Source organism: Coregonus lavaretus (genome assembly GCF_964263955.1).
Source record: "Coregonus lavaretus genome assembly, chromosome: 2".
In the NCBI taxonomy this organism is placed as follows: Eukaryota; Metazoa; Chordata; class Actinopteri; order Salmoniformes; family Salmonidae; genus Coregonus; species Coregonus lavaretus.
In genome coordinates, this window is record NC_139989.1 from 56,395,164 (window position 1) to 56,410,373 (window position 15,210).

Here is a 15,210-nt window from a genome sequence, read left to right on the forward strand (position 1 = left end):
TGGTACTATGGTGGTACTACTCCCTCTAGAGTGGTGGTACATGGTGGTACTACTCCCTCTAGAGTGGTGGTACTATGGTGGTACTACTCCCTCTAGAGTGGTGGTACTATGGTGGTAGTACTCCCTCTAGAGTGGTGGTACTATGGTGGTACTACTCCCTCTAGAGTGGTGGTACTATGGTGGTACTACTCCCTCTAGAGTGGTGGTACTATGGTGGTACTACTCCCTCTAGAGTGGTGGTACTATGGTGGTAGTACTCCCCCTAGAGTGGTGGTACTATGGTGGTACTACTCCCTCTAGAGTGGTGGTACTATGGTGGTACTACTCCCTCTAGAGTGGTGGTACTATGGTGGTAGTACTCCCCCTAGAGTGGTGGTACTATGGTGGTAGTACTCCCCCTAGAGTGGTGGTACTATGGTGGTACTACTCCCCCTAGAGTGGTGGTACTATGGTGGTACTACTCCCTCTAGAGTGGTGGTACTATGGTGGTACTACTCCCTCTAGAGTGGTGGTACTATGGTGGTACTACTCCCTCTAGAGTGGTGGTACTATGGTGGTACTACTTCCCCTAGAGTGGTGGTACTATAGTGGTACTACTCCCTCTAGAGTGGTGGTACTATGGTGGTACTACTCCCTCTAGAGTGGTGGTACTATGGTGGTACTACTCCCCCTAGAGTCCCCTGTAGCTCAGTTGGTAGAGCATGGCGCATGCCACGCCAGGGTTGTGGGTTCGTTTCCCACGGGGGGCCAGTATGAAAAATGTATGCACTCACTAACTGTAAGTCGCTCTGGATAAGAGCGTCTGCTAAATAACTAAAATGTAAATGTAAAATGTAGAGTGGTGGTACTATGGTGGAATGACTCCCCCTAGTGGGATAAATGAGTTCCAACACATTTCAGTTGAGCAGCAGGGTGACTACGGCAGGGAAGGTTTATACTTGTATTTAGGGGTAAAATAAAAACTAAAAACAGATGGAGCGCTACTGGTGAATTCCTTTTATTAATTTTTTGCGTGCAGTACACATCTGTCTCAGATTCTCCATGATGAAAAGCTTCCACAGTTTGGACCAATACAGAGATATATTTTTTGTAGTATAAGGGCGTCAGATAAATATAATTACTAGAATGGACATCCCCATTCAAGTCAATGTTGTGTAATTCTATTTCTATGGGGGATGTAGTATCTGACCTGGAGTTTTAGAAATATAATTACTAGAACGGGCATCCCCATTCAAGTCAATGTTCTGTAATTGTATTTCTATGCTGAGTGTAGTATATTTTCTGACCTGAAGGAGTTCCAGGTCCGAGGAGTCCTCCTGTCCAGGCACCATCTCCGTCAGCATCTCTGACATCACTTTGGTGTTTCCCCTCACAATGTCCAGTTCACTGCGCAGCCGGGCGATCTGAGGAGGACACACAGGGGTCAAGGGTCAGAGAGAGAAAGTCTTCCCTGATCTGATCAAAGCTAAGTGGAGGCACCCTTGCTTTCGCCTATCTCAGTATGTTACATCAGTGATAACTCCAAGGAGGGGAGGAAGGAAGGCAGTATGTTGACAGTTTTCAAACAGGGCCCAAGATTGTGCATAAAGGCCTACAGGATGCGTCTCAATTGTCTAAAGTGGCTTCTTCATCTTCTAATATCATTAGCCTTCAGAGGCCATCTTTATCCTCACCTGTTCAGGGTTGGCGGTGATGGGGCCCTGTACGTTGGGGATGTGTGGTATCTGTAGGACGGGGGTGAGAGCAGCGGGGGCTGGGGCTGGAGCCGGGGCGGCTGCAGGCTTGGGTAGGGTGGCTGTAGCTGTGGCTGTGGCTGCAGCGTGGGGCTGGACGGGGGCTTTGTACTTTAGTACAGCCGGGTCCACCTCTGGTAGACCCTGTAGGGAGAACACAACATGAAGTTAGTTAGTACAGCGCTGCTACTATGGCAGTATGGTCACTGCTTCAGATTATTTTATCTCTGTAGCGTGGGTGCGTGCACGCTTGTGTGTGTTTGTGGCACCCTCTGTAGCATGCATTCATATATGCGTGTGCGTGTTGGGTCTCCCCCTCTGTGGTGTGATGTGTGTGTGTGTGTTGGGTCTCACCCTCTGTGGTGTGATGTGTGTGTGTGTGTTGGGTCTCACCCTCTGTGGTGTGATGTGTGTGTGTGTGTGTTGGGTCTCACCCTCTGTGGTGTGATGTGTGTGTGTGTTGTGTCTCACCCTCTGTGGTGTGATGTGTGTGTGTGTGTGTTGGGTCTCACCCTCTGTGGTGTGATGTGTGTGTGTTGGGTCTCACCCTATGTGGTGTGTGGATGGGTGACAGAGCATCCAGGTCAGCCATGGGGAACTCGATGCCTTTCCTCTTCAGCTCCTCATAAATATGGACCACCCCCGTCAGGTCAGGGCTACTCCTGAAGGCATCTGCCCAGGCCTGGCAACACACAGACAAACACAGAATAAGGCCGTGTCCGGAAACAACCCCTAGCCGCTACATCCTAGGCACTGGTGGACATCTGAGAGGAGTGGCTAGATGAAGGCCCAGGTGTTGTGTTGCTGACATCAGTCCTGTGTGTTTGTGTGTTCGGTCTCTGGTTACCTGCCTGGAGCTGCTCAGGTAGAAGGTGTCCTCTCTCCTCCTCTCACTGTATTTAGAGGGGTTTGTTTGAGGTGTCTGGACTAATTTTGGATGTAGGGTTTTCATAACTGCTGCAGCCTGGCCTCTTATAGCTCTGTCTAATGCGTGAGAGATGGGAGGTTGTAGCTCCACCTTGCTTTCTGATGGGCTTGGTGAAATGTTCAACATGTTACTTATACCTATCCACTCCTCTCAGATGGAAAAGTACCTAGGGGTTTCTTAGATAGATATTATGTGCTGTACCTGGATCAGAGCCAGGACTTTTTCCTGTACGATGGTGGGGGGGTTGGTTTTGGGGGAGATGATTTTGACGAGGACACCATCAATGAAATCCCGGTTAGCCACGAAGACGTGAAACCGGTGGCCGCAGTTCTTTACACACGTCTCCAACACCTGGAGAAAGAAAGAAAGAAAGAAAGAAAGAAAGAAAGAAAGAAAGAAAGAAAGAAAGAAAGAAAGAAAGAAAGAAAGAAAGAAAGAAAGAAAGAAAGAAAGAAAGAAAGAAAGAAAGAAAGAAAGAAAGAAAGAAAGAAAGAAAGAAAGAAAGAAAGAAAGAAAGAAAGAAAGAAAGAAAGAAAGAAAGAAAGAAAGAAAGAAAGAAAGAAAGAAAGAAAGAAAGAAAGAAAGAAAGAAAGAAAGAAAGAAAGAAAGAAAGAAAGAAAGAAAGAAAGAAAGAAAGAAAGAAAGAAAGAAAGAAAGAAAGAAAGAAAGAAAGAAAGAAAGAAAGAAAGAAAGAAAGAAAGAAAGAAAGATTTTAAAAAAGAAAATAAATGAAAAAAGATATTCATATTCTAGTTCTCTGGAACAACATCACTTTATAAAGGTTCCATGTGAACATGTCATATGGTCCAAAAAGAAGGTCCATATGTTACTGTAGTAAGACATGTTTCAACATTCTACTCATTGACTCTATTCATCTCAAGAAAGAGCTGGGATAGAATGGAGTGCTGTCATACTTGCCTCCATTAGCTGACCACAACACAGAGAAACCAAGAAACACACAGACATAAAACTGCAGTACATGCAGAGAGAGAGAGAGAGGTAAAACATTAGGATGAGAGAAAGACAGAATGATAGAGAGAATCTCCCTGTATTCACAAAGATCTGACTTCTTTCATCTGACACGGAATACAGGAGCTTTTAACTAGCACACAGATCAAAGGGCTGGATGGATGTAGCTAAAAAAGCAAGAAACACATAAACAAAATAAAATAGGAAGAGAGAAAAAAACATAACAGATGAGAAATCGCCTGAGGGAGAAGACACAGCAGACAATACTCGACAGATCAAGTATTACGAGTGCTACCCCATACCCCCCAGCTAATTCATGAACGTGTGTGTGTCTGTATAGGTGGCTTTTTGAAGCTCAGGATTGAAGAACAAGTGTAACAGATAATAGCACTGTCCTAGTTAAGCATGCAGGCGTGTTTGCAAATGTGGTAAGTGTGCTCTAAATGTGAAAAGTCTATTTGTTTGTTTCGCTTCCCCTAGACTCGGTTGTTGTTGAGGGTAAAAGTTCAGGCAATAAGCATCGTTTGGATCTAGGCCTAGCTCTGGACGTATTCTCTCTCTGTCCCTGCTGGTGTGCCCATCCAGTGTTTTCCAAATGGTGGGTCTTGAGTGCTTTGTGACAACTGCCGCTGTAAGAAGGGCTTTATAATTTACATTTGATTGCTTGATTTGATTGGTCTGGGGTCAGGTTCTACCGGTGGGTAGCGGGTCGTGGGCTCAATAAATAAAATAAAAACATCTCCAGATGCACTTGCACACATGATCAGTGATTTAACCTGCATGTTTTTGGCTTTTCAACACCACACACCCTCTTTATCATCTGAAAAGATTTAGGTGGGTCAAGTTGGGAACCCCAGTAGAGCCTGTCTCACCGTCAATCCTAGCATCACCTCCCGGTAGTTCCTGTTCCCACTTAGTCTCTTCTTCAGCGCTCGGATGGCGTCTTTAGGTCTGCAGGAACACAACACAGAAACTTAGCGAAGCACAGAGATCCTGTTAAATAGCATCCTGTAAGTAATTATATGGTTAAGCAGCTAATCTTAATGTAAAGTAAAAGTATGCATGGCATTCTTGGATTAGCATAGGACTTTGGTCATGCTATCAACTCAACTCACACCGTTGTTTTTATTGACCTAAACCATCTTAGCTGTGGTGTTGTTGATTTTGTATGAAGCCGTGTGCAGGTGGGACGTCACAAGGCAACTAGCAGTAAATATCTTGCCTCCGGCAACTAGCAGTAAATATCTTGCCTCCGTGGGGCAACAACCACACATTGTTTACTACCTGACAGTCTAAAACACACACACACACACACTTCAAAGGCCCAGTGCAGTCAAAACTCCGTTTTTTTTTTTTTCATATTTTACAACAGCTGATAAAACTAACACTGTAAAAGTTTGAAATAATGTGATCAGTGTTATGTCCTTATAGTTGTTGGTCCTGTGTAAATTTCTATTTTTAACCTTCTAAAATCAGCAGGTTTTGCATGTTTGGAGTTTTGGCTTGGCTGGTGAGATCACTAAGCAGTATAAGTTAATAGACCAATAACAAAGAGTTCCAAACCAATAACAGCTAGTTTTCAGGTTACATATCCCCCCCATTAGGCCCTTTCTCAGACCAGCTCTCATAAGGTCCTAGCAAAAGTCTTGCTTGAGAAATATTTTTTTGCTAAAAAGCAATTTTTGGTTCTTTCTTACCATTTTAATTAACAACTATTACTACAGTAATGTACAGGGCCTTGCAAAAGTATTCATCCCCCTTGGCGTTTTTCCTATTTTGTTGCATTACAACCTGTAATTTAAATGGATTTTTATTTGGATTTCATGTAATGGACATACACAAAATAGTCCAAATTGGTGTAATATATAACTTGTTTCAAATAATTCCAAAAAATAAATAACGGAAAAGTGGTGCGTGCATATGTATTCACCCCCTTTGCTATGAAGCCCCTAAATAAGATCTGGTGCAACCAATTACCTTCAGAAGTCACATAATTAGTTAAATAAAGTCCACCTGTGTGCAATCTAAGTGTCACATGATCTCAGTATATATACACCTGTTCTGAAAGGCCCCAGAGTCTGCAACACCACTAAGCAAGGGGCACCACCAAGCACCATGAAGACCAAGGAGCTCTCCAAACAGGTCAGGGACAAAGTTGTGGAGAAGTACAGATCAGGGCTGGATTATAAAAAAATATCCGAAACTTTGAACATCCCACGGAGCACCATTAAATCCATTATAAAAAAATTGAAAGAATATGGCACCACAACAAACCTGCCAAGAGAGGGCCGCCCACCAAAACTCACAGACTAGGCAAGGAGGGCATTAATCAGAGAGGCAACAAAGACACCAAAGATAACCCTGAAGGAGCTGCCAAGCTCCACAGCGGAGATTGGAGTATCTGTCCATAGGACCACTTTAAGCCGTACACTCCACAGAGCTGGGCTTTACGGAAGAGTGGCCAGAAAAAAGCCATTGCTTAAAGAAAAAAATAAGCAAACACGTTTGGTGTTCACCAAAAGGCATGTGGGAGACTCCCCAAACATATGGAAGAAGGTACTCTGGTCAGATGAGACTAAAATGTAGCTTTTTGGCCATCAAGGAAAACGCTATGTCTGGCGCAAACCCAACACCTCTCATCACCCCGAGAACACCATCCCCACAGTGAAGCATGGTGGTGGCAGCATCATGCTGTGGGGATGTTTTTCATCGGCAGGGACTGGGAAACTGGTCAGAATTGAAGGAATGATGGATGGCACTAAATACAGGGAAATTCTTGAGGGAAACCTGTTTCAGTCTTCCAGAGATTTGAGACTGGGACGGAGGTTCACCTTCCAGCAGGACAATGACCCTAAGCATACTGCTAAAGCAACACTCGAGTGGTTTAAGGGGAAACATTTAAATGTCTTGGAATGGCCTAGTCAAAGCCCAGACTTCAATCCAATTGAGAATCTGTGGTATGACTTAAAGATTGCTGTACACCAGTGGAACCCATCCAACTTGAAGGAGCTGGAGCAGTTTTGCCTTGAAGAATGGGCAAAAATCCCAGTGGCTAGATGTGCCAAGCTTATAGAGACATACCCCAAGAGACTTGCAGCTGTAATTGCTGTAAAAGGTGGCTCTACAAAGCTTTGACTTTGGGGGGGTGAATAGTTATGCACGCTCAAGTTCTGTTTTATTTGTTTCACAATAAAAAATATTTTGCATCTTCAAAGTGTTAGGCATGTTAAATTATACAAACCCCCCAAAAATCCATATTAATTCCAGGTTGTAAGGCAACAAAATAGGAGAAATGTCAAGGGGGGTGAATACTTTCGCAAGCCACTGTACTTAATTTTACCCAGAAATGATTTGACATTGAGATAAAATCAGATGCATTGGCCTTAAAAAAAAGCATCACATAGATCTGAGCCTGTATATCGGTCTTTCTGCCTGCCTGCCTGTTTCTGCCTGCCTGTCTGTTTGCCTGCCTGTCTGCCTGCCCTATAGAAATATCAAAGCTAATCTTAATAGAGAAAGCTCTCCCTCTCTCTCTCTGTGCTACAGTTGAGGTAATGAGCTTCCATGAACCTCTTAACGAACTCTGGAGCTCTGTGATGTTTCAGAGGAGAGATGAGAGTGTGTATATCACTGTCTGTGACAGCCATGGCTGAGTGTATGCAGTGCATAAAACATTAACGGAGTGGTGCTCAGGCAGTAGTCTCACTGACAGTCAGTCTCTCACTGATATGCTTTCTCACTGACACTAGTGGCTCCTATGGGAGGGAGTTGAGGCCTTCAGACTTCAGACACGAAAAGACTATAGAAAGAGAGGAACTTAGGGAATACTGGTGTGTGCTACCTCATGTCAAAAGTTCCACTTCCAGAAGTTTCACATAGGCAGTCTGTTTATCTGTCTGATAAGCAGCATTAGTGGAAAGAGTGAGCGGGGGACTATATAATAATTTACCTCAAAAGTTAGTCTTGCTGCTATCTGGCATTCCTTCCAAATGTACACTACCAGTCAAACGTTTGGACACACCTACTCAGGGCTTTTCATTATTTGTAAAAAAAAATTACATTGTAGAATAATAGTGAAGACATCAAAACTATGAAATAACACACATTGACTCATTTAGTAGCCAAAAAAGTGTTAAACAAATCAAAATATATTTTATATTTGAGATTCTTCAAATAGCCACCCTTTGCCTTGATGACAGCTTTGCACACTCTTGGCATTCTCTCAACCTGATTTATAGACATGGGTCATTTTTTTCCCTGAATTGTACTGAAGTCTTGTGTTCTTCCAGGTCTTCAGACAGCTAGCCAGTAGACAGTCAGACCTGACCTGTTAACCACTGTGACTGGAACACAAGACAGTCCAGTGTTCAGTCAAGCAGAATAGACTGACTGGGGCTGCGAGTGAGTGAGTGAGTGTGTGTGTGTGTGTGTGTGTGTGTGTGTGTGTGTGTGTGTGTGCCAAAGCTTGAGCGCACGTGGGCATGAGGAATGTGAGAGACAGAAAGGGAGAGAAAAAAGAGAGAAAGGGGAAGAAGAATGATTCGGGGAAGAGGAAAGAATTGTAGAGGGTTTGAATCCCTCCAGTTGTTCCTAAAGGCCACAGCAACAGACTCAACCGATTTCAGGAGGGTCAACAACAACTTTCATCTCATTAAGCTAAAAAAATTGCATTTTCCCGTTCCCTTCTGTCTGCACTGCAGCTTGACCCTGTGCTTGTCTCGACTGTATGTGTGATGTGTGCCGTGTAGGGCGTTTGAGAGCAGAGCAGAAGACAAATGTCTGTTGTTCGCTGTAACTAATGGACAATAAAGTTGTATTGTATTTGTGCACACTATTTGTATGTTATTTTTGAGTGTAATAAGTGGTTTGTGTTTGTGCAAGTGACTTGTTCAGTCAGTCAGTAAGGCAAGCAGTGAGTCAGTCCGTCTTTCAGCCAGTAAGTCCGTCTTTCAGCCAGTAAGTCCGTCTTTCAGCCAGTAAGTCCGTCTTTCAGCCAGTAAGTCCGTCTTTCAGCCAGTAAGTCCGTCTTTCAGCCAGTTAGTCAATCAGTTAGTCCATCTTTCAGTCAGTTAGTCAATCAGTTAGTCCGTCTTTCAGTCAGTTAGTCCATCTTTCAGCCAGTTAGTCAATCAGTTAGTCCGTCTTTCAGCCAGTTAGTCAATCAGTTAGTCCGTCTTTCAGTCAGTTAGTCCGTCTTTCAGCCAGTAAGTCCGTCTTTCAGCCAGTAAGTCCGTCTTTCAGCCAATTAGTCTGTTTTTCAGCCAGTTAGTCAATCAGTTAGCCCGTCTTTCAGTCAGTTAGTCCGTCTTTCAGCCAGTCAGTCCGTCTTTACATTTACGTCATTTAGCAGACGCTCTTATCCAGAGCGACTTACAAATTGGTGCATTCACCTTATAGCCAGTGGGATAACCACTTTACAATATGTCTTTTTTTTTTTGGGGGGGGGGTAAGGGGGGGTAAAATGATTACTTTATCCTATCCCAGGTATTCCTTAAAGAGGTGGGGTTTCAAGTGTCTCCGGAAGGTGGTGAGTGACTCCGCTGTCCTGGCGTCGTAAGGGAGCTTGTTCCACCATTGGGGTGCCAGAGCAGCGAACAGTTTTGACTGGGCTGAGCGGGAACTGTGCTTCCGCAGAGGTAGGGGGGCCAGCAGGCCAGAGGTGGATGAACGCAATGCCCTCGTTTGGGTGTAGGGACTGGAACTGGCAACCCTACAGTTGCTGGCTCGCCTCTCTAACTGCTCGGCTACCTGCCGCCGAAACGATGGCCATCAGGTACTTCTGCACTTTCAGCCAGTAAGTCCGTCTTTCAGCCAGTAAGTCCATCTTTCAGCCAGTAAGTCTGTTTTTCAGCCAGTTAGTCAATCAGTTAGTCCATCTTTCAGCCAGTTAGTCAATCAGTTAGTCCGTCTTTCAGCCAGTTAGTCAATCAGTTAGCCCGTCTTTCAGTCAGTTAGTCCGTCTTTCAGCCAGTCAGTCCGTCTTTCAGCCAGTCAGTCCGTCTTTCAGCCAGTCAGTCCGTCTTTCAGCCAGTAAGTCCGTCTTTCAGCCAGTAAGTCCGTCTTTCAGCCAGTAAGTCCGTCTTTCAGCCAGTTAGTCAATCAGTTAGTCCATCTTTCAGCCAGTTAGTCAATCAGTTAGTCCGTCTTTCAGTCAGTTAGTCCATCTTTCAGCCAGTTAGTCAATCCGTTAGTCCGTCTTTCAGCCAGTTAGTCAATCAGTCAGGGGAAAGTGTTGGTGTATGTGATGTAGTCAGTAGCTCACCCTTCCTCCGTCTCGTTGATGATGTCACAGATCTCCATGTTGAGGGTCCAGTCCTCAGCCTGCAGGCCGCCATCCGTGGCATTCTCTGGAAAAGACAACAGGAAGTCAACAATAGGAAGTCAACAACAACAGGAAGTAAACAAGCCTGCTCATTGGACCAAGGAAGACCCTAAGTAGTAGGAAGTTGCCCCTAGAGCAGTGAGCAACACCTAACCCCATTGGAATAACCAGTACAGCCCGAAAAGGATGAACCACCCCTTTGGGCCTGGATCCTATCTAGGTTTCTTCCTAGGTTTATTCCTTCTAGGGAGTCTTTCCTGGTGCTTTCACTTCTGCTTTTCTTGCTCTTTTGGGTCTAGGCTGGGCACCTTGTGACAACACACAAAAACAGCGCCGGAGAAGATGGCTGCCGTTTTACAGCCCTCTAACCAATTGTACTATTATGTGTGTTTTTCCGCGTTATTTGTAATTTATTTTGTACATAATGTTTCTGCCATCGTCTCTTATAACCAAAAACAGCTTCTGGATATCAGGACAGCGATTACTCACCTCGTATTGGACGAAGATTTTTTCTTCAACGAGGCGGCCGCGAAGGATATCATACAGACACCCGACAAGGCCCAAATCCCCGTAATTCGCGTGAGGAAGAGACGGAGATATCGTGGACGGCGATCGGGGTGCCTTGTAAGGATACGACGGCGAGCGAGTAAACTGCCTCTTCCATCAATCCTATTAGCCAACGTTCAATCTTTTGAAAATAAAGTGGACGACTTAAGATTACGGTTATCCTACCAACGGGACATTAAAAACTGTAATATATTATGTTTCACCGAGTCGTGGCTGAACGACGACAATGATAACATTCAGCTAGCAGGCTACACGCTACATCGGCAGGACAGAACGGCTGACTCCGGTAAGACAAGGGGTGGCGGTCTGTGTATATTTGTAAACAACAGCTGGTGCACAAAATCAAATACTAAGGAAGTCTCGAGGTTTTGCTTGCCTGAGGTAGAGTATCTTATGATAAGCTGTAGACCACACTATTTACCAAGAGAGTTTTCATCTATATTTTTCATAGCTGTCTATTTACCACCACAAACCAATGCTGGCATTAAGATTGCACTGAATGAGTTGTACAAGGCCATTAATCAACAGGAAAACGCTCATCCAGATGCAGCGCTCCTAGTGGCCGGGGACTTTAATGCAGGGAAACTTAAATCCGTTTTACCTAATTTCTACCAGCATGTTAAATGTGCAACCAGAGGGAAAAAAACTCTAGACCACCTTTACTCCACACACAGAGACGCATACAAAGCTCTCCCTCGCCCTCCATTTGGCAAATCTGACCATAACTCTATCCTCCTGATTCCTGCTTATAAGCAAAAACTAAAGCAGGAAGCACCAGTGACTCGGTTAATAAAAAAGTGGTCAGATGACGCAGATGCTAAGCTACAGGACTGTTTTGCTAGCACAGACTGGAACATGTTCCGGGATTCTTCAGACAGCATTGAGGAGTACACCACATCAGTCACTGGCTTCATCAATAAGTGCATCGATGATGTCGTCCCCACAGTGACCGTACGTACATACCCCAACCAGAAGCCATGGATTACAGGAAACATCCGCACTGAGCTAAAGGGTAGAGCTGCCGCTTTCAAGGAACGGGACTCTAACCCGGACGCTTATAAGAAATCCCGCTATGACCTCCGACGAACCATCAAACAGGCAAAGAGTCAATACAGGTCTAAGATTGAATCGTACTACACTGGCTCTGACGCTCGTCGGATGTGGCAGGGCTTGAAAACTATTACAGACTACAAAGGGAAGCACAGCCGCGAGCTGCCCAGTGACACAAGCCTACCAGACGAGCTAAACCACTTCTATGCTCGCTTCGAGGCAAGCAACACTGAAGCATGCATGAGAGCACCAGCTGTTCCGGATGACTATGTGATCACGCTCTCCGTAGCCGATGTGAGTAAGACTTTTAAGCAGGTCAACATTCACAAGGCCGCAGGGCCAGACGGATTACCAGGACGTGTACTCCGAGCATGTGCTGACCAACTGGCAAGTGTCTTCACTGACATTTTCAACATGTCCCTGACTGAGTCTGTAATACCAACATGTTTCAAGCAGACCACCATAGTCCCCGTGCCCAAGGACTCTAAGATAACCTGCCTAAATGACTACCGACCCGTAGCACTGACGTCTGTAGCCATGAAGTGCTTTGAAAGGCTGGTCATGGCTCACATCAACAGCATTATCCCAGAAACCCTAGACCCACTCCAATTTGCATACCGCCCCAACAGATCCACAGATGATGCAATCTCTATTGCACTCCACACTGCCCTTTCCCACCTGGACAAGAGGAACACCTACGTGAGAATGCTATTCATTGACTACAGCTCAGCATTCAACACCATAGTGCCCTCTAAGCTCATCACTAAGCTAAGGATCCTGGGACTAAACACCTCCCTCTGCAACTGGATCCTGGACTTCCTGACGGGCCGCCCCCAGGTGGTAAGGGTAGGTAACAACACATCTGCCACACTGATCCTCAACACGGGGGCCCCTCAGGGGTGCGTGCTCAGTCCCCTCCTGTACTCTCTGTTCATCCATGACTGCATGGCCAGGCACGACTCCAACACCATCATTAAGTTTGCCGACGACACAACAGTGGTAGGCCTGATCACCGACAACGATGAGACAGCCTATAGGGAGGAGGTCAGAGATCTGGCAGTGTGGTGCCAGGACAACAACCTCTCCCTCAACGTGACCAAGACAAAGGAGATGATTGTGGACTACAGGAAAAAAAAAAAGAGGACTGAGCACGCCCCCATTCTTATCGACGGGGCTGTAGTGGAACAGGTTGAGAGCTTCAAGTTCCTTGGTGTCCACATCACTAACGAACTATCATGGTCCAAACACACCAAGACAGTCGTGAAGAGGGCACGACAAAGCCTATTCCCCCTCAGGAGACTAAAAAGATTTGGCATGGGTCCTCAGATCCTCAAAAAATTCTACAGCTGCACCATCGAGAGCATCCTGAGTGGTTGCATCACCGCCTGGTATGGCAACTGCTTGGCCTCCGACCGCAAGGCACTACAGAGGGTAGTGCGTACGGCCCAGTACATCACTGGGGCAAAGCTTCCTGCCATCCAGGACCTCTATACCAGGCGGTGTCAGAGGAAGGCCCTCAAAATTGTCAAAGACTCCAGCCACCCTGTTCTCTCTGCTACCGCACGGCAAGCGGTACCGGAGTGCCAAGTCTAGGTCCAAAAGACTTCTCAACAGCTTCTACCCCCAAGCCATAAGACTCCTGAACAGCTAATCATGGCTACCCAGACTATTTGCACTGCCCCCCCACCCCATCCTTTTTACGCTGCTGCTACTCTGTTAAGTATTTATGCATAGTCACTTTAACTCTACCCACATGTACATATTACCTCAACTAGCCGGTGCCCCCGCACATTGACTCTGCAACGGTACCCCCCTGTATATATAGCCTCCCTACTGTCACTTTATTTTACTTCTGCTCTTTTTTTTCTCAACACTTTTTTTTGTTGTTGTTGTTTTATTTTTTACTTTTTTTGTTTAAAATAAATGCACTGTTGGTTAAGGGCTGTAAGTAAGCATTTCACTGTAATGTCTGCACCTGTTGTATTCGGCGCATGTGACCAATAAAATTTGATTTGATTTGATTTTGATTTGAAATAGCTTAATAAAAGAAATTAGGCCTAATTGATTGATTAACTAGATGGGAGATGTAAAACAGGTTTTATAACTGACCTAGAGTCAGTACTCTGCCAACCCACTGTCCACTAAGCCTTGGGTTATATTTCAGTCCGACTGCGCTGTGACCTGTCCCCTTACCTCAACAAGCCGCACTAATTAACCTAAACTCCATGGCTTATGTAAAATTACTGTGGGCATGAGAAAAGTTGTGTAGCCAAGCACGTAAACATGTGATAACAGTAACACGTTTCCTGTAGCATGCCAATCTCTCGCTATTGATGTGTCTCGTTTGATAACTGTAGCATAGGCCTAGGCCTTTTCGGATGTTAAAAATGCATTCCTGCTTCCTTCCTAGAAGTAGTCTGATGATCTAACCTGCTTAGACAGGTGTGAGCAAGGCTTCTACTGGTGTTGATTTCACCAATCACGTCATGTGTGATGCATTTTAACGTCATGGAAGGATGCATTTTAAGCCTATTCAAACAGGACCATGGGTGTTATCTCTGCATTGTCTTAGAGAGAGGAAATGTAATAAAGGGAAACATGTGACAGACAGGATTTGGGCTATTGGCTTTTCAACACAGTCAGTAACAGTGAAGTTTTATAATGACATAATTGAGCTGACGTCTAGAAGTCTACTACCACTGGTGTCGACCAATTACCGTGCTGAATTCATCCCTCTATGAAACAGGATTAAAGAACTGTGTGTGTCCCACATGGAACCCTATTCCCTATATAGTCCACTACTTTTGATCAGAGCCCTATGAGCCCTGGTCAAAAGTAGTGCACTACATATAGAATGGGATGAAATTTGGGATGCAGGCCTAGTCTCCCTCCTGGTATTGGCTGGCAGAAAACAAGGAAACTGAGCCAGCTAGAGGTTTTTAGAGTCAAAACACAAAGCTAAGAGTTAAAATGTTTAAAAGTTAGTCATGATGACTAGGCTAGCTCTAGGTTAGCTCATGGCTCAGTCAGTCAGAGCTTTTCTACCTCCAGCCCAGAGGCGCAGAGCAGAGTGGTATGCCCAGGCCAGGGGCCTCTCTCTGGGGCTGTGTCCTGTTCTGGCCTGGTCAGCCTGGAGGCACTGGTGGTTCATGATCTCTACCGTCCCTCTCCTTCCAACCCGTCAGATCACACTGTCTACCACTGAGAGGCCACTGTATGTGAAGGACTTTGATGCTTTTGGTGTCTGTTTCTCTCATTTCAATCACACCCACACACAGTATGCGAACATACACACGCCGCCTCTAATCTAAATATTACTCAAATAAAGTATTTCCTGTGCACACAAAGACAGTATTCTGCTAACCTGTTGACAACATGTCAGAACATGAGAAGCCAAGGTAAACAGCAAGACACTGTTTTTAGCTGCTCAGGCCCAGTGTGTGAACAGCAGAGCATTAAGTGTTGTTAAGTCTTAACCACTGCTATCTCCACTGGGACGCCCCACGTAATCTCCTCAAGTGGATTGGAAAGCGGACAGACAGGGAGAGAGAGGAAAAGACGGAGAGTGAGAAAGAGGAGGAAAATGGAAGGGAGAAGGAAAGGACCAGACCTATTCATCCCTTATTTTTCATGACAAAAAG

The 15,210-nt window shown here is 45.2% G+C and overlaps 1 protein-coding gene across 1 annotated transcript in view; it reads right to left on the bottom strand.

The window, feature by feature from the left end:
* The window catches only part of LOC311103344 (TOM1-like protein 2), a 42,642-nt gene that overhangs the window by 19,320 nt on the left and 8,112 nt on the right, over nucleotides 1-15,210 (bottom strand). Inside the window, exons 2-7 of the mRNA XM_084144902.1 lie at nucleotides 9,893-9,977; nucleotides 4,503-4,581; nucleotides 2,863-3,012; nucleotides 2,281-2,415; nucleotides 1,674-1,877; nucleotides 1,287-1,403 (exon numbers count right to left, since the gene is read on the bottom strand). Coding sequence (XP_084001028.1) covers nucleotides 1,287-1,403; nucleotides 1,674-1,877; nucleotides 2,281-2,415; nucleotides 2,863-3,012; nucleotides 4,503-4,581; nucleotides 9,893-9,977 — 770 coding nt within the window. The remainder of the gene's footprint in view (nucleotides 1-1,286; nucleotides 1,404-1,673; nucleotides 1,878-2,280; nucleotides 2,416-2,862; nucleotides 3,013-4,502; nucleotides 4,582-9,892; nucleotides 9,978-15,210) is intronic.